This window comes from Eptatretus burgeri, chromosome 3, assembly GCF_056783735.1.
Source record: "Eptatretus burgeri isolate ZD-2024b chromosome 3, Ebu_testis_v1, whole genome shotgun sequence".
Lineage (NCBI taxonomy): Eukaryota > Metazoa > Chordata > Myxini > Myxiniformes > Myxinidae > Eptatretus > Eptatretus burgeri.
Genome location: NC_140963.1, coordinates 46,509,443 through 46,528,641, shown reverse-complemented (window position 1 = coordinate 46,528,641; position 19,199 = coordinate 46,509,443). Strand labels below are relative to the sequence as shown.

The window sequence follows — 19,199 nt, the reverse complement described above, 5'->3', positions numbered from 1 at the left end:
TCCTCCCTTCTTCTCCTCCCTTCTCCTCCCTTCTTCTCCTCCCTTCTTCTCCTCCCTTCTCCTCCCTTCTTCTCCTCCCTTCTTCTCCTCCCTTCTTCTCCTCCCTTCTTCTCCTCCCTTCTCCTCCCTTCTCCTCCCTTCTCCTCCCTTCTTCTCCTCCCTTCTCCTCCCTTCTTCTCCTCCCTTCTCCTCCCTTCTTCTCCTCCCTTCTCCTCCCTTCTTCTCCTCCCTTCTCCTCCCTTCTCCTCCTCCCTTCTCCTCCCTTCTTCTCCTCCCTTCTCCTCCCTTCTCCTCCCTTCTTCTCCTCCCTTCTCCTCCCTTCTCCTCCCTTCTCCTCCCTTCTCCTCCCTTCTTCTCCTCCCTTCTCCTCCCTTCTCCTCCCTTCTCCTCCCTTCTCCTCCCTTCTCCTCCCTTCTTCTCCTCCCTTCTCCTCCCTTCTTCTCCTCCCTTCTCCTCCCTTCTTCTCCTCCCTTCTCCTCCCTTCTTCTCCATTCTTCTCCCTTCTTCTCCCTCCTTCTCCCTTCTTTCCCTCCTTCTCCCTTCTTCTCCCTTCTTCTCCCTCCTTCTCCCTCCTTCTCCCTCCTTCTCCCTCCTTCTCCCTCCTTCTCCCTCCTTCTCCCCTCTCCCCGTTTTTGTTATGCGGTTTTAATTGCCACTAGTTAAGAGGGGGAGCCTCTATTGGAAGTTCAACACAGCACGTCTTCAAAATGATTTATTTGTTACTTCCTTTTCAAACCTTTTGGGCACATTACATCACGATCGATCAGAAGTTCTCTTGTCAACGTCAGTGGTGGGACAACACGAAAGTTCAAATTGGAGTTTTCTGTCAAAACTTCTCACCACACAGTACTCTGAATCGTGACATTGACATAGAATTAGTGAAGACACAAATTCTTAATTTCCAAAATACATTGTCCTCCTCTAATGACAATGGACAACATCAAATGTTGCATGAACACAAAGCTCTTCTGAACGAGTTATTGGTCGAGAAGGCAAAAGGTGCACTCCTTCGAATGATTCACCTGCAGCAACTAAACACTCCCAGTAGTTTCTTCTTCAAGTTGAAAACAACTTCCATACTCTCTTCTTCTTCTTTCGGCTGCTCCCGTTAGGGGTCGCCACAGCGGATCAGCCGTATGATCCGCATAGTGATTTGGCACATGTTTTACGCCGGATGCCCTTCCTGACGCAACCCTGGTCGCCTCTTACGACACAGGGATATGGTACACCTATTTTAACCGGGGTATACACCGGCCCAGTACACTGGTACTCATTTCGCCAACCTCGGAAGGATGACAGGCTGAGTCAACCCCCTGGTGTATTAATTCAGTGGCCCAACGGGGCTTGAACTCAGGACCTTTTGGATCCCAAGCCACTGCCCTAACCACTGCGCCAACACCAGGCTCGTAACTTCCAAACATCAGAAACAAATATTATCCTTGCTTTCTGCTGATGGAAAGACTCTGACTGATCCGAGTGATATTCAAGTTAAACATACTTCGTTAAACCACACGCATCTTTTTACTGGTTCCTCACGTGCTCTTTCTGAAACACAGAAAGACTGTTGAAGATGAAATAACTTTCGATGAAGTTTCAAGTGTTGTTAAAACTTTGCCCACCAGCAGAGCACTTGGGTTAAATGGGTTGCCAGTAGAATTCCACAACACTTTCTGGGATCTGCTGGACCATGTCTGTTGACAGTCTTTCAAGAAAGCATACAAACTGGTGAACTGTTGAGATGCAGACGTGCTATCATCTCACTTATCCCCAAAAAAGCTGTTAGTTCCTCATGGAACCTATCCTTACCCTAACCCGAACAAATACTTGGGGGTATTTAAGGGTAATATTAAAAGAACTTGTGGGTATTAAAGGGCATTGGGGGTATTAAAGGGTAATTTGGATATTAAAGGGTCTTGGGGGTATTAAAGCGTCTTGGGGGTATTAAAGGGTCATATGGGTATTAAAGGGTCTTCAGGGAATTAAAGGGTTTTGGGGGTATTAAAGGATCTTGGGGGCATTAAAGGGCCTTGGGGGTATTAAAGGATCTTGGGGATATTATAGGGCCTTGGGAGTATTAAAGGTTCATATGGGTTTTAAAGGGCCTTGGGGATATTAAAGGGTCTTTGGGGTATTAAAGGGCCTTGGGAGTATTAAAGGGTCATTTGGGTTTTAAAGGGCCTTGGGGATATTAAGGGGTCTTGGGGGTATTAAAGGGCCTTGGGGGTATTAAAGGTTCTTGGGGGTGTTAAAGGGCCTTGGGGGTATTAAAGGGTCATTTGGGTATTAAAGGGTCTTGTGGGTATTACAGGGTCTTGGGGGGTATTAAAAGGTCTTGGAGGAATTAAAGGGTCATTTGGGTTTTAAAGGGCCTTGGGGGTATTACAGGGTCTTGGGGGGTATTAAAAGGTCTTGGAGGAATTAAAGGGTCATTTGGGTTTTAAAGGGCCTTGGAGATATTAAAGGGTCTTGGGGGTATTAAAGTGTCTTGGGGGTATTAAAGGGTAATATGGGTTTTAAAGGGCCTTGGGGGTATTAAAAGGTCTTGGGGGTATTAAAGGGCCTTGGGGGTATTAAACGGTCATATGGGTATTAAATGGTCTTGGGGGTATTAAAATGTCATTTGGGTTTTAAAGGGCCTTGGGGGTATTAAAGGGCCTTGGAGGTATTAAAGGGCCTTGGGAGTATTAAAGGGTCATATGGGTTTTAAAGGGCCTTGGGGATATTAAAGGGTCTTGGGGGTATTAAAGTGTCTTGGGGGTATTAAAGGGTAATATGGGTTTTAAAGGGCCTTGGTGGTATTAAAAGGTCTTGGGGGTATTAAAGGGCCTTGGGGGTATTAAACGGTCATATGGGTATTAAATGGTCTTGGGGGTATTAAATTGTCATATGGGTTTTAAAGGGCCTTGGGGGTATTAAAGGACCTTGGAGGTATTAAATGGCCTTGGGGGTATTAAAGGGCCTTGGAGGTATTAAAGGGCCTTGGGAGTATTAAAGTGTCATATGGGTTTTAAAGGGTCTTGGGGGTATTAAAGGGTAATATAATGAATATTCGTTTTAAAGGGCCTTGGGGTTATTAAAGGGTCTTGGGGGTATTAAAGGGTCTTGGGGGTATTAAAAGGTCATATAGGTTTTAAAGGGCCTTGGGGGTATTAAAGGGTCATATGGGTTTTCAAGGGCTTTGGGGGTATTAAAAGGTCTTGGGGGTATTAAAGGGCCTTGGGGGTATGAAAGGTTCATATGGGTATTAAAGGGTCTTAGGGGTAATAAAGGGTCATATTGGTATTAAAGGGTCGTATGGGTTTTAAAGGGCCTTGGGGGTATTAAAGGGTCTTGGGGGTATTATAGGGTCTTCAGGGTCTCAAACGGCCTTTGGGGTCTTAAGGCTATTTGAGGATCTTAACTTTTAAGGTTCTTGGAGTTTCTTTTATATACATAGTCGAGGCTTTTGGAAGAGTTCGTACAGAGAATGGCTGAAGACGTACTGTAACAGACAAAAACAGGACACAAAATACCCATGCATTGAGTGAACGAATTGGAAACAGAAGGAAACTCCAAGGAGGGTAAGAAAATTGGAAAGAGGAGGGATTTGGGTGGGGTAAACGAGGAAAGAAAAGATCATGCTTTAAGATTGGGGACGATCTGAGATGGTGGTGAACAGCTGTTTTGAAGACCTGGAAGAAAGAATGAGATTAAAGAGCATGTGGAAGTTTATTCCACAGGCAGCAAAAAAGAGGATCTTGTGATCTTAATGGTCTTCAGGATCTTAGTGATCTTTATGGTTTTATGCCCAAACTGGTCTTTGGGTGAGGGTTCTTCAGGGTGTCAAGGGCAAAATGTATAGAGGAGTCTGGAACTCGCATGGATGTATGCACAGACAGCTTCTTTTATGTGTAGATGCACACTCACCTCAAATCTGTCGAGCCTGGGTTTGAATTCCAGCCCAGCTTTAAACTGTCAACCTGGTGTTTTGGAGGTTGGGCAATTAATTCATCAATGTGTGTGACATCCCTCGGATGGACGTTAAGTTGGTTGTCCCATCTGCCGGCATGAGTTGGTGAACGCCAAAGATCCCACAGTGTCTTTCATGAAGAGTAAGTGATCTATCACCGGAACCCTGAACAAATTACAAATTCCTGCCCTAACCTACTGTATCAGTGGCACTCTCAGCAATGATGCTATTAGCAGCCACAACCTGCATACAAAATGAATGAATATATGCCAAAAAGTGGGAACTGTGGGCAAGATAGTAAATAAAACTGCAGCACTTGACCAAATAAATTTAAATATGTAATAAATAAATGCCATTTTCTGTCTGTCTGTAACACCAATCACGCCAAAACTACTGGGCCAATTTCCACCAAACTTGGCACATGGACCAAATTCGCCGTTGTGGTGAACATGGGCCATTTAGTTTCATCTGTAGTCATAGGGGTTCGGAAGAGAAGGTCGACAAAAATTATTGATGTGAATGTGTATCGTGTAGCACCACCCGGTCCGGTAGTGGTGGCAGAGGGTATTACAAGTCAGCTGTGGAGATAACTTGCATTTTTGAAATGTACATGTCCCCAGAAAGTGGGATGCCCCAAAGCCAACCTCCACTCATCACGGAAGACAGGGGATGGGGGGGGGTGGGAGGGGAGGTGGCAGGGGGTGGGGTGGGATTAGGGAGGTGAAGGGATGAGAGGAGGGATGGGAGGAGGGGCCTGGCATTGCCTGCCAACACTGGGCACCCCTGCTAGTGGTAAATAAATTTAATAATCTTGAGTGTAACTAATGTAAGGAAAGCACTTGAAGCTTTATTACACAAACTGCAAGGAGCAATTCAATATAATTAAGAGACAGCACCGGAGAGATTAAATCAAATGACGATTTTCTTTGTTGTGGTAAAATGAAGAACAGCAGAATTTGTTATGAATAAAAAGAAACAAAACAAACAAAAATAATGATGCTAATTGCACATGATAATCATTGTTTCCATCACAAAACATTTTGAACCATTTATGAAAATGTATTCATTGATTCACTGTTTGCAACTCGGTTGATACAATGTGCAAACGAAATGCCTATTCGAGATAAAGGAAAACTCCACACTGTTGTTTATGAACACTTATTTTTTATTAAAACACATATTCAACAAATTTCCTCAAGCAGAGAGTTATTAAAGTGAGTCATGTTATGGTAGTCAGAGTTCAGCTTGGTACAAGGCTTTTGTTGCAACTCACCTACAATGAAGGAGGGGCAAAAAAGAGAGAAATACTCAAAAAGCAGTGAAGTGGTTTGGAAACTTCAGGTAGAAGCCTTTTTCAGCAGAAGATGAATGTTGTTGTTTAATTGCAGCCCCTTTTGTCACAATAAATTCACCAAATCAGAGATAAAGTGATGTGCAAAACACAGATAACATTGGTTCCCCATCTCTGTGGACATGACACAAGCTCGGAAAACATCGTGACCGAATAGAACATTACAAGAAATGTGTGATGCACAACATCTGCCCTGAAGTATATGTGCAATGATCTAAAAACGTCATTTTAAGGAACCCTTGTCACAATAATATTTGATTTCCACCTCCTCGTTTGTTTGATTTGTAAAGTGAATTACTACACCTTACATTTTGCTGTTGGAGGACCCCACACACTCGCAATTCATACATTCTTTTGTAGTTTTATCGTTTGTCCCGCATATAAAAGTCTCCACAACACAAACGTATCCAACGACTGAAATTAAACATTCAAATATAAGTATTAACCATTATAACCTTTCCATAATGATTCCATTATTTGTTCAAATCTTTTTGTACAAGGCTTTGATATACACAACAATATCCCAAGAAATATAAACAATTTCACCACCTGGGCATGGAAAATCACTAAAAGGACACAATGAATCATGACAACAGGCAGTTTTCTCAACTCTTGGAAATTAATAAATGACCAGGTGCTATGTTACAACTCAAATAGGCTTGTGGTTGGTGGTGAATGTTCTGACCGAATCATTCCGTGTCATGTGTAGCTACTTGGCTTGGAGATAAGTGCCGCCACAATGCCACGACTACTACCTCACATCAAAAACATCGTAAAACAAGCACAAGCGATGCAATCGCCAAAAAACACTGACTCAATTATGTAGTTTTCTTTTGAAATATATAGTGAATTATTTGACAATTTACGTTGTTTCGTAAACAGATTTCTTTCTTTTTTTAATTCACAGCAAAATTGTACATCTGGCAGAATAAAGCAAAAGAAAAGAAGTATTGCATGCATATATGTACATATGCACATTGATCCTGTGTAGCAGTAATTGGTAAACTGGGGATCCATAATTTTTATTGATAATCCTATGAAATATAAGCCTACAAAAGGATTTTCATTACCTGTAATGTTAAGAGAATGAATCAAAAAAATACCACTTGAATCAATTTGTTATTGTGCTTACATATAATGTGGTGAGACAATGTAAGCAGTTACAGCTGTATGTTCTCCCTTATGTTTCCACCTACGGGTTTAAAAATAGAAAACAGCCTTCCTCATATTCCCCTGACAATAATCAATTCCGGATTTCTGTGCCATTCAAAGATGGAGTGAATTTTCCTCCTTGTTAAGAAAAGTGGAAATGCATTCATTTATTGCAGGCTTTTGTGGAAATGGGTCTTGTGTTGATTTAAGATGTAATGGCGTAGATGATAGCGAAACATCGTAAAGGTTCCTGTTAGGAGACCCTCTATCGCAATTGGCAATGCTGTGGTAATATGTTTTGTACTTTTCTGCAACCATGTCTGCTGATCGTCTTGAATGTCAGCTGCACAGCAACATATTTTCATTGTTACAAGATCGACACAAAACAGTTTTGTATCTGTCATATCTAGAGGGTAACATTCCATTATTAATAACTTTTGCACCTTTACAGTTAGATTATTCAGAGGTCACCCCTTTGCAAGATATAAAATAAAATAAACAAATGGATTCAAGAGGAGACGTACAGCCAGCCAATTGCATTTTTTTTTGTCTGTCATGGCAACCAATATCAACCGCCAGACGATCACCAGGGCCACTGGTTTCCCCAAAGATGAAGTTTATAGTTTTCTGTCGTGGCCATAATCAAGTGGCATTTTTAGGCCTAGCCACATCCCGGGCTGAGTAAGGAAGGCCAATTGCGCAGGTCCAGGTCTCCATCATATGATGCTGTCCGATTTGGAGACGTCTTCTTCGTCGCTTTTCGTAGAGGAGCTTTTAAACGCTTACTGCCACAAGGAAGCACAAAAGAGAAAAAAAGATTAATGCTGACAAAATAACTCAAGGTTTAAAACTGAGCCATGTGCAATACAAAGGAGCCAAGGCTCTTCCAGATTTATTTTTAAACTTACATTGGCCATTTATTAACAATCGATATCTCCCAAACTTTTCTAAATGTTACCACTTACTGTTTGCTACAAGGCTAAACCAACACATGGTAACATTTTGGGGTCATAACATGATGGAACAGCATGAGTTTCAAATTTGGCCAAGGTTCTGGAAACTCTTTGTTTAATAGCATCTTTTGACTAATTCTATCAGACAGGTCCCAAAGGGAACATAAAACCAAGCGATAGCACATAAAACCGAGGGTTATGCAACAGAAAATAGGACCACTGGACCTGTAGCGTATTTGGGCCCTGGCCAAATGTTGTAACCCAAATTTGGTAGCATTTTGACTGGTGAGCCTGGCAAAGATTTTTGAAGGAATTTATGTTATTTTTGCAAAAATTTATCAAGGCCGCAATTTTGACACACTTCTGGTCATATGATCGTCATGGTCAGGTCAGATTAGATTAGAACTGTGACTTGCTATCGGTACCATGTAAACCTGTACTAACCTGTTCCATGGTTGAGTTGTTGGCAACAAAACCGTCTCCCCCACCAAGTTTCATGGTGGGGAGGGTGTATGATATGGACACCCAGTAGGATACAAGCCTGGTGTTGGCTCAGTGGTTAGGGTGGCGGCTTGGGATCCTAAGGTCCTGAGTTTAAGCCCTGACGGCCGCTGAATTAATACACCAGGGGGTTGATTCAGCCTGTCATCCTTCCGAGGTCGGCGAAATGAGTACCAGTTCCAGTGTGTGTACTGGTAGAGGGGCACTGAATCAGCAACACAGTCACGCTTCAAGAAATGATAGCTACCCCGGCAGTTAAGCTGTCATACGACCACCACCACCCAGTAGGATGAAGAACAAAACCTGTGAAAGGGTGGAGGAGCTCCTTGTGAGCCAACAGCCATCCATATATAGTGCTCAACTGTGTCTGCGGATGTCCTCCTGCAGTTGGGTTACATTTTATTTGGAGGTTGGTGGCAGGATTTGCACTCCAGCCACCATAAACCCCTTCATTCTGCAAAACATTCCAAATACTTTCTAAAAATCTGAAAACACCACTCCATGGGAGTACTTCTGTGCAACTTCCCTTTGAAGGGCAGCTCACCAGATGATGGGATTGGGGCAAAGCCTTTGGGACCTCCAATATTTGATGAAAGGAGGGAAACCACGGGGTAACATTCCTGGGTCAGATCGCTGGAGAGTGTGTCGGGGTGGTGCTGAGGTGTCCTCCACCAGACAGCGATCTCCTTGGGTTAACCTGAGGCGGTCCCTTCGGGTAGGTATCTGGAATATCCTTTCCCTAAGAGAGGATGATCACTTATCTCTGTTATCATCTGAGCTCAAGCGTTTGGCATTGGTATTGCAGCACTCTCTGAGGATCAGAGACCGGATTGCAGCGAGATCATGACGGGTGGTTACACCTACTATTGGTCTGGTCACTCTGATGGTTACCATGCCAAGGTAGTTGCTGCAGCTGTGTCCAATAAGCTGACTCCAATGATAATTATGATAACACCGGTCAACAAGTGTATTATGAGATGAAGGATTCATCATTCCTTGGGTGTCGTTTCCCTGGTCTCTGAATGTACTCTGACTGAGGCGAGTGATTTCCCTGTGAAAGATGCATTCTGTGCCATGCTCGAGTCTGTGGTTGATCAGTGCCCCAGACGAGATACTCTTCTAGTCATGCGGGGTTCCAGTGCATCGACTGAAACTGATAGGGATGTTTATGAGATGTGTGTTTGTCCCCATGGGTCTGGAACTGTGAACCAGAATAGCACTAAGTTCCTTGACTTTGCAAGAAGTCATGGACTTAGGGCGGCTTGTTCATGGATTCAGCGCTTACAAGCTCATCACTGGACTTGATATTCCAATGCTGGCGGTGTGTCAAAGGAGATTGACCATGTGCTCGTTGATGGTCGCTGGAGGATGATCCAGAACTGCAGGGTCTACTGGAGTGTTCAGTTCCTCAACATTGACTACCAGCTTGTTGTTGCAACTTTTAAGTTGCAGCTTAAATCCAAGAGAATGGTACCATCCCAGCCTAGGCTGGATGTTGGCAAGCTTAAGGATGAAAGGGTAGCTGGGGAGTGTGCGAACAGGCTGAGTGGAGATTTGGCGGGTCTGGGTGCTTTGGGGGATCCTGAAGAGTTGTGGAGTGCTTTCACGACCACTGTCCTTGATGTTGCCGGTAGATGTCTTGGAACTCACCGGAGGGCGAAGAAGAATTTTGTCTCTCAAGGGACACTGGATACCAATGCCCAGGGTCGCAGGTCCAGGCTGAATGGCAGAGCTGAGCTGTTCAGGGAGCTGAGGCGTAAAACTGTACATGCAATAAGGGTGGGAAAAGGAAGCTATGTGCGAGGAATCTTTGAGGGGGTAGAGCATCACATGTGGTCAAGTGATTCTCTTCCTGCTTCCAGGGGAATTCGCACATTTTGTTGGTCCAAGCCCATCCCTCGCTGTACTGCAGTTAGAGCAGGGGTTGGTAGGCTATTGACAGAGGAGACTGAAGTGAAAGTCCGCTGGGCCAGTTACTTTGAGTGGCTGTACCAGGCTGATCCTCCAGCTGTCAAGATGGATATCAGGGGTGGTGAACTCCCTATTGCTGACCCTTCAAACAACTGTGGTCCACCTTCATTTGTGGAAACACAGGCTGCGGTGAACCGGTTTAAATGGGGTAAAGCTCCTGGGATCTGTGGCATCCATGTTTAACTTCTCAATACGAGTGGAAATGCTGCACTTGTGTGGTTGCATGCAGGTGTGTGCTCTGCTTGGAACACAGGCATCATCCCAACTGACTGGAAGAGGGGCCTCTCTAGAAAGGAAGGGTGATTGCCAAAACTGCAACAACTACCGAGGGATGACGCTGCTCTCAGTGCTGTGCAAGGTCTTTGCTCGGATAATTCTTGATGGATTCGCCACCATCTGCTTGAGCAGCAGCGCCCACAGCAGTCAGGCTTTACAACAAAGAGGTCAATGATTGACCGTATGCTTGCTCTTCGAGTCCTCACTGAACGCAGATGAGAGTTTCGGCAGGGACTGCTTGCAGCTTATGTTGATCTCTGTGAAGCGTTTGATTCAGTGTATCGTGATGCCCTCTGGAGGATTCTTGGTCTTTGTGGGGTGCCACCAAAACTGATCGATCGAATGTCTGAACTGTACTCTGGTTCTGAGATTGCTGTGAGATGTGGTGGTACCATTTCTGACTTATTTCCAGTTGTTACTGGAATTTGTCAGGGGTGTGTACTGGCCCCCACATTTTTCAGCACTCGTATGAACTGGATTCTGGGGAGTATGTCGGAGAGATCAAGCTGCGGTGCATCGTTTGGGAATGTCAAGATCTTTGACATTGATTTTGCAGATGATGCAGTCATCCTTGGGGAAACTTTACATATCCTTTTGGAGGCCCTCAAGGAACTGAATGAGGAGTCGGAGCCGCTGGGATTATGGGTTTCCTGGGTCAAAACGAGGATCCAGGCTTTCAATGACATCTTGGATGCTGCTATCCTGTCTGTAGCTCTTTGTGGTGAGGATGTTGAGGTCACGGAGAGATTCACTTCCTTCGGCAGTGATATTCATGTCTCTGCTGGCTGTGAGCCAGAGGTCAACAGATGTCTGGGTCAGGCCGTGGGAGTCGTGGATTCAATGGATCATGGCTCAAAGCCAGCCACCCAAACCGCAAAGCCAACACCAGGCATTGAATGACTCTCAAAGATGATGTTCATCGTGCTGCAATACTGATATCAATCTTAAGATTTTCAGCAATATGGATTGAAATGATCTTTTTGAAGAGTTAAATATTGAAATTTGAGTGGAATGTAAAAGTCCAACAATGCACCTGATGTTTCGCATGCAGCCTCTGGCTGCTACTTGCATCATTTTCTGGAAGCATGGCTGTGCCACTGATACAGTGCCCTTTTGCAGATACAGTAAGCTGGTACTCATCTTTTTGACCTCAGAAGGATGACGGGTTTGGTCAACCCTCATGGTGTTATTGCAACGTCATAGCAGGGGCTCAAACTCAAGACACTAAAATCACAAGCAAGCCTCCTTAACCATCAATCCAACACCAGGCTCAACCAAGCATTATAATGAAGTAACAAATTAAACATAATTACATACAATGCAGAAATTTTGAATAAATTTTTTTTGCAAAATGTTTGATCCATCGACTTTTAACTTCTCTGGAATTAGAATTCAAGATAAGGTATTGTCATCCTGTATCATCTGTCTGTACATCCGTCTCCCATTTCGACTTCTCCGGCCAAAACACTGTGCCAATCTGGCTGAAATTTGGCAGCAACGTTTCGCTCCTGATTGGTAACAGGACTGAAAATCTCGTTCTGATCACGTGGCCATGTGTCAAAATGGCCGACCTTGTCAATTTTGGGGAAAATTATGCAAATTCCTTCAAAATTCTTCTTCTCCAGACCCACCAGTCAGAATACTACCAAATTTAGGCTACAACATTAGGACAGGGTCTTGATGTTAAATTACAGAGGTCATGCTGATCATGTGACCAGAAGTGTGTCAAAATGGCTGATTTAGTCAACTTTTGGGAAAATCATGTAAATTCCTTCAAAAATCTTCTTCTCCAAACTCACCAGTCAGAATACTACCAAATTTGGATTTCAACATTAGGACAGGGTCTTGATGTTAAATTGCAGAGGTCATGCCGATCATGTGACCGGAAGTGTGTCAAAATGGTAAACCTAGTAAATCTTTGACGAAATCGCATAAATTCCTCCAAATATTTTCCTCTCCAGACCCACCAGTCAGAATGCTACCAAATTTGGGTTATAACATTAAGTAAGGGCCCAGGTAAGCTACAGGTCCAGTGGTCCTATTTTTATTTTTCATCTCTTCCTTCCATCTCTTTCAGTCCCCTCCTTTCCCCCCGTCTCCAACCCCTTTTCTTCTGTATCCTCCTTACTTTTATTCCTTTTTCCTCAATTATCTTTCCTCAATTACCTCCTCTACCACTATTTTCTTACATAATATGTGGATGGTTCTGGACCGAGTGACAATAAATACCAACAAAGTAAGTGTATTTTTTTGTGCATAGTAAAGGTACCAAGCCAAGCAGGTCATGGAGATAATGAAGATGAAGAGGACAAATCCTGCCACTGCTATTCCATACACCCAAGCCTTCAACTTTCCCTCTGAAATAAATAAAAAGAAATAATTTTACATTGACTATTTAATCATGTGAGAAAGCTGTGAGCCTTGTGAGATTTTCCTTTGTAGAAATGATTTTCAATTCAAATCCTGGCCCATCATGTACAGATTTATCTCACCTGCATCAAAGGGTTCCATTAACCAGCTCTTTTGTACTCCAGCTCCTTGACCCTGCGAAGTCGTCTCTCCAAAACCTTCTGGTATACCCAAGAAAATTCCCTCTGATTCTTCGCCCCGCATGCACGCTTCGAGCACACCTCCGGGCGACAGCACTCCCAGGAATCCATCCTCGCAAACACAGTGCTCACCCTGGTTAAGCCAAAAGAATGATCGATCGATCAGCTCATCACCTCAAACATGTTCAATTATCGATCAATCAGGTCATCACCTCAAACATGATCAGCCAAAACGTCTTATGTTCACTTGCTTACACATTCCAGTGCAGATCATCTTTCTTTCACTGCCTTTGCACTGGATGTTTTCTCACAAATAGCAGTGTTATAGTCATAGTTGTGACAATTAAACAACACTTGATCTCAAAAAGATGAAATTGTAATTTTGAAAACCCTACAAAGTAAGTATGCAAGAGACTAAATATATTTAGTCATCAGCCAATCGGGTTTATTCACAACACCACAACGATGTCCTTCATCGACATGTTTAATTATGTTGTGTACAATTTCACAGCAATGCTTAACACCGAGGGGAACTCAACATTCTTTGGAAATCTGACACTGTTATCAGTGATGTCTACCCCATCTCAAGTCTTTCAGTGAAATCCGTGAAAACTGTTAAATTTCATCATAGTATGCTACATGTGCAGATTAAAACTTTGATACTTTCAGTAGAATAATCAATTATCAACATAAACCACAAAAAACAATAAATAAATAATAATTCCTGTCTGGTGTAACAGCAACTTAACAATTGAGGAGATCTACAATGCTTTCAAAATGATATAAGAACCACAGGACAAGTTCTCAATTCATGGGAAGTGCACAACAATACTCTCCGAGTGAACTCGGGAACAAGAAACTCATGGGTTGAGAAACACTGGACAAGACTCACAGCATGGGGATGGCTGGTCACAAACCACGTCAGTAGGGTGAATATACTGATTCTGGCTCACTTTCCCCATGTAAAGTGAATGGAGATTCTCAGCGATTAATTTTTTTTTCCCTAAAAAAGAAACCCCCTTTTTAACCCAAGGTATATTTATTTGTCTCCCCTTTTAACCGAGGGGCACTTTTTTAAAAATAACCAATGCATATTGTTTTGCTCACTCATTGAACCTATAAAGATTTGTTCAAGTCGTAAAGTCGTAGGGTGAATATACTGTGATTTGTTGAAGGTGATTCCAAAGAAATATCTAAAACATGTAAGTGAATGGAGATTTTAATAGCCTCCCCTTTTAACCTAGGGGCACTTTTTTTCAAATGACCAATGCATATTGTTTAGCTCACTCATTGAACCTAAAAAAGATTTGTTCATTCTCAAATTCCTTCAATAGTTTCATTTTCTTTGCACAATAATCCCCGTCTAAAATATTTTAAAATAAAACATTTGAATCTTTATATTTTTCAAGATACCCCTTTTGTGCCATTATGAAATGATAAACTTCTCTCATTGATCTCATCTGACCACCTCCTGAGTTGCATATCATTTTGAGATTGTACTAAATTATTTTTCCATTGTTCAATTGATAACCATCAAAGTTTTCAGTCCATTCAAGGATATTAATTTTTTTTCTTTCCATCCTCTAACTCACTAGTTTTTAAATTTATTTGCTTATTTGTTATATTTACCTTTGTTTTAGTTATTTTTTCAATAAGACTTATTTGACATTTTTCACATTCATAATGTTTTCCATTTATATACCAAGACTGAGATTTTCTCCACTCTTTGGTTTGATTAATACTTGGTTCGACCATTTATATATTGTGAAAAACGCGGCGGTAGCCCTGAAAAACCCTAACCCATGTCCCCATCGTTAAAATTTGTGTCCATATGGAACACAATCTATTCTACACACTTTATCATACAATATCCATATGGAACACAATCTATTCCATTATCTAAAATAAATCACTTATCATCAAAGGCTACTAATGCCTTTTTATTTACTTCTTCACTTTTTATCTTATGTTTTTAACTTCTTATTGTATTCATTTTCCTATATTCTTCTTTCTGATTCATCAAACAATTATAATAATTTCTAAAAGTTATTGATTTTTTTATTACATATTTCTTTATTCCCGTTAACCTTTTATCAATATGATCACCATACTTATAAGCATATGCCTTTGCTCTCAATCTAATAAACTCACTCATTACTTTACCACCCAACTCATCCTTAAACTTACCAATAACCTTTTCATTCTTTTTTGAAAATAACTCACTCTTCTTACTAAAATTACTTGTATCATATACTCCAATATTTTTCTTCATATCATTATAAACATCATCAGTTTTTATATCTAGAATAAAACTATCAGTGTCCATATACAACAATGAAACATTTTCACCATACTCTTTCTTTAAGCCATTATACAAATAATCATACATCAATATCTTTGATAAATCAAGAACTGCTGTTCCAATATAAATTGGTTTATCCATTACAATACTTTCCTTTTCATATGAATTGCAGAAAAGTTCTCTGAAAAAAACCTCTTCTCTCTCAAAACTTGGTTTATTTATCAATCTAGAAGCTTTTTTCCAAGATGTTGTAAATCTAATGTTTTGCCTGTTTCTAACATTCTCCAATGTCTTTCGAAAAGACAGCATTATTCATCAATTTATAGAATTCCCCTTCAAATTTTATTTTGTATTTGTTCTCATATCTGTATTGAATTTAATATACTTTTTCATCCAAGAACTTTGTTTATTTTTAAAACTCTATGAATTTTAGCTACTCAAAATCCTTCTCTCAAAAACTGTTTCAAGCTTCTCTGATGCAAAACATATAGCTCTTTATCATAGAATGTTGTTAATAACTTTTCTGATGATTTACCTTTAATATTAAAACTCTTATGATAATCACTTAACCATTCTTTCTTTGGGGTTTCTTTCTCACATGCAAAAGGAAGGTCTTTATGCTTATTATGAAGATCACTCGGGTACCTCAAATCAACTTCAAAATAATAACCTTCTTCTTCCTCATTCAATTCCTCTTGAGAAGAAATAACAATATTCATCAAAGCCTTTCATAATCCTTTTCTTCCATCCACTCTAATTTACCGTAAGGCAGAGATTGAGACATTGCCAATCCATACAAATTATTAGCATTAAAATACATCAAATAATTACAATATTTTTCACTATCATAATTTGGAAGATATTTATGATTTGCTTTAGCATATCTTTTTGAACATACTTGTGATATTCCACCTCTCTTAGACTTCTCAATCATCAAAAGCATATCTACATCACTGATTAAATCTATATCTTGTTTTGTCATTTTCAACATTGCACTCCAAGCTAAATCAGGAGCTGTGAAATAGTGAGCAGGATCTAATCCATAACAATTTTCATTATGACAGAGTGATCTAAAAGCTTCAAACACATCAGCCAACAATAAAACATCTGTTTTTACAGACAAATCATGATATTCTCCAAGGTTCTTTATCTTAAATATTTTCCAAATTTCTTGTGCGTGTTTGAATTGAAGGAAGTTGTGTTACTTTAAATCTCAGAAATGAATCCGTATTATCATCAGGATAAATTCCCTTACCTGTAAGAATTTTCTCTTTACTTTGAATTTCATTCCTTGTTTGAATTTCCTCTCAAGTTAGAATTCCCTCTTTAATCAGAATTTCCTCTTTAGTTAGAATTTCATTCATTGTTCTAATTTTTATTATAATTGGAATTTCATCTTCAGTTCGAATTTCTTCATTAATTTCCTCTTGACTTTGAATTCTCTCTTTAATCTGAATTTCCTCTTTAGTTAGAATTTCCTCTTTTGGAAAGAATGAATTAAGATTTGGAAAAGACCCCGTGGAGCTCAGATTTGATGCAAGGTAGGCTCCTGGTGTTCCCATAAACTTGGAAGAATCTAGAAACCTAATACGAGTTAAAGGTTTTTTGAATATCATTTTTGTAAATGAAATATACTTTTGACTTGTGTTTGTTATGGCAGAAATATTCCCTGGTGTTTTTGGAAGTTCATTTATAAATAGATGTGTATCATAGTTGGCACTGTTGTGAAGAAAGACTGGAATAAAAAAGGAAATTTATAATTAAGATTACAACAGGAATGAGCGGGACCTCGAGATTTACCAGTAAGATGACAATGATCCCTAATGACTCCTCAATGACTCCTCAATTTCCTCCCCACAAATATGACATTTATTGTTCTCTCCAAATTCCTTTTCCTCTTCTTCAGTTAATTTCATCGGTTCATTTGTTTCTTTCATTAGCCTGGTGTTGGCGCAGTGGTTAAGGCAGCAGCTTGGGATCCAAAAGGTCCTGAGTTCAAGCCCCGTTGGGCCACTGAATTAATACACCAGGGGGTTGACTCAGCCTGTCATCCTTCTGAGGTCGGCAAAGTGAGTACCAGTGTACTGGGCCGGTGTATACCCCGGTTAAATTAGGTGTACCATATCCCTGTGTTGTAAGAGGCGACCAGTGTTGCGTCAGGAAAGGCATCCGGCGTAAATCATGTGCCAAATCACTATGAGGATCATACGGATGATCCGCTGTGGCGACCCCTAACGGGAGCAGCCGAAAGAAGAAGAAGAAGATTTGTTTCTTTCATTAATTTAGTTAGTCTTATACAATCCTTTTCTAATCGTTTTCCAAACTCTTGTGAAGCTTTTTTTCCACTATAAAGTTCTAACTTGTGGTATTCATCACCAACAGCTGATTTGATATAATAACAGAAACCACAAGGAATATGTATTTGATATTTATTTGCATATGATTCTTTTGGATTCGGAGAAGCAGTATTTATCTTTTTAAGGATACATTCAAAATCAGCGTATATCAGCGTGCATGATAGATTTATTATAATCTTCAAAATAAATCTTTTCACCAGGTTTAGGCATTGTAATTACAGCTGATTTATGATTCCTACAATATTTTGAATGTTGTTCTAACCGTTCTTTTGTATGAAATGAATTAAGACATCGCTTACAAGGATATATTTTCTTTGCTGTTCTGAATACCTGAGAAGAGATTAATCTTGATAAATTATTGATGTATGTATAATGTGAATTCTTTCCAACACTAAAATATAAAAGATCAATGTGTGTTTCTTCATTTTTATAGTTGTTTCAAATTTTTAATTCCTGAACTTTATTCTCTCCAGTTAATCCATATACATTAATAGAAAGGTTATTCTTTTTCTCAAATTTAGGAATATCTGTTCGTGGCATTGGGAATTTAAAATCTTTAATGTCCGAGGTATTCTCATATTTCATATATAGCTTTACTCTTTCTGAATTACAATTTGGCAGATGTAAGTGAGCAAGAACAGACCAGAGAAAACATTTATCATTGTTCTTAATATTAACAACTGCCTTCTTTAGTTTTATTTCTTTTGGTAATTCAATACAAGAAGAAGCTTTAAGAGGGTCTGATTTTAGAATGTGTATTTCTAAAAAGATGATTTTTTAAATATTAAAACCACTTCCTACCACTGTATTATCAACATCCTCCTCTTGTCTTGAGAGTTCTTCACAAACCCCACTTTTCAAAAAATCTTGAAATGATGTTATAAAATGAGGATCTGTACTCGTATAAGGAGATTGTTCTTCATCTTGTCTTTTCATATTCATTTTCACTCCCATATAAAACTTTAAAGTTTTCATTTATTTTAATGTCTTTTTAATAACTTTTTCAACATCAGGTTTCACTATTTCAATTTATTCAGCTATTGATGATGGACTGGGTTCTCCAAATTGAAAATCCTTATTTTTATATGCCCTTTAAATGTCCCATCAGTGTTTTCAATATAATAGACTCCCTTTACTTTAAACTCATTCTTCTTGTGTTTTTGTGATTGAAGATGTCTATTATAACTACTCTTCAAAACATCCTTTGAGCGATATCACAATGTTTTCTTTCCAACTCAAGAGGAGATATTTGATGAAATAGATTAAATGTATGTTTGTTGGTTTGAAGGTGTTTTTTATAATATTTATATTCGTGATTACAAACATCGCAGTACGTTGTGTTCACCATATTTATATAATAAAACTTTGCTCAAACTAAAATTTTCTTGATGGAAATTTCATTTAATTTATAAGTGAATCTGTTATTAAAACCATTTTATCCTCCAACTTTTTGCACTTAATAAATACAATGTTTCAAGACACAAAAGACAAGTTTCCATCAATCTCTTCATTTGTTAAAGATACTGAGAAATATGTAAAGGATGTAAAATTGAACAAAGATAAATATAACAACTATTGGATAAAAACAATTATGGTGGATAAGATGAGTTCTTCAATTTCCTTCAGTGGAAGGGCTTTTAGTATACCTGGAAGAAAATCAATTAAAGTATCTCGAACAAAAGTTTCTCCTCTCCTTCTGGTAATATATTCAAAACTAGAAAAAGCAATGAAACAAGAAAAAGTTTCAAAAAATAAAAACCTTATGGATGAAACTTGAGAAAGAAAAGATAAGACCATCTGTAATATGCAGGGAGAAATTTGTATTTTTTTCAACAACC

The 19,199-nt window shown here is 39.8% G+C and overlaps 1 protein-coding gene across 2 annotated transcripts in view; it reads right to left on the bottom strand.

The window, feature by feature from the left end:
- Positions 1–5,106: 5,106 nt before the first annotated feature.
- The window catches only part of LOC147029799 (thrombospondin type-1 domain-containing protein 7A-like), a 251,933-nt gene continuing 237,840 nt past the window's right edge, over positions 5,107–19,199 (bottom strand). Inside the window, exons 11-13 of one of the 2 annotated variants that reach the window (XM_085873133.1) lie at positions 12,646–12,835; positions 12,423–12,510; positions 5,107–7,237 (exon numbers count right to left, since the gene is read on the bottom strand). In XM_085873133.1, coding sequence (XP_085729259.1) covers positions 7,114–7,237; positions 12,423–12,510; positions 12,646–12,835 — 402 coding nt within the window. In that variant the 3' untranslated portion in view covers positions 5,107–7,113. The remainder of the gene's footprint in view (positions 7,238–12,422; positions 12,511–12,645; positions 12,836–19,199) is intronic. The other variant, XM_085873134.1, reaches the window with a different exon arrangement.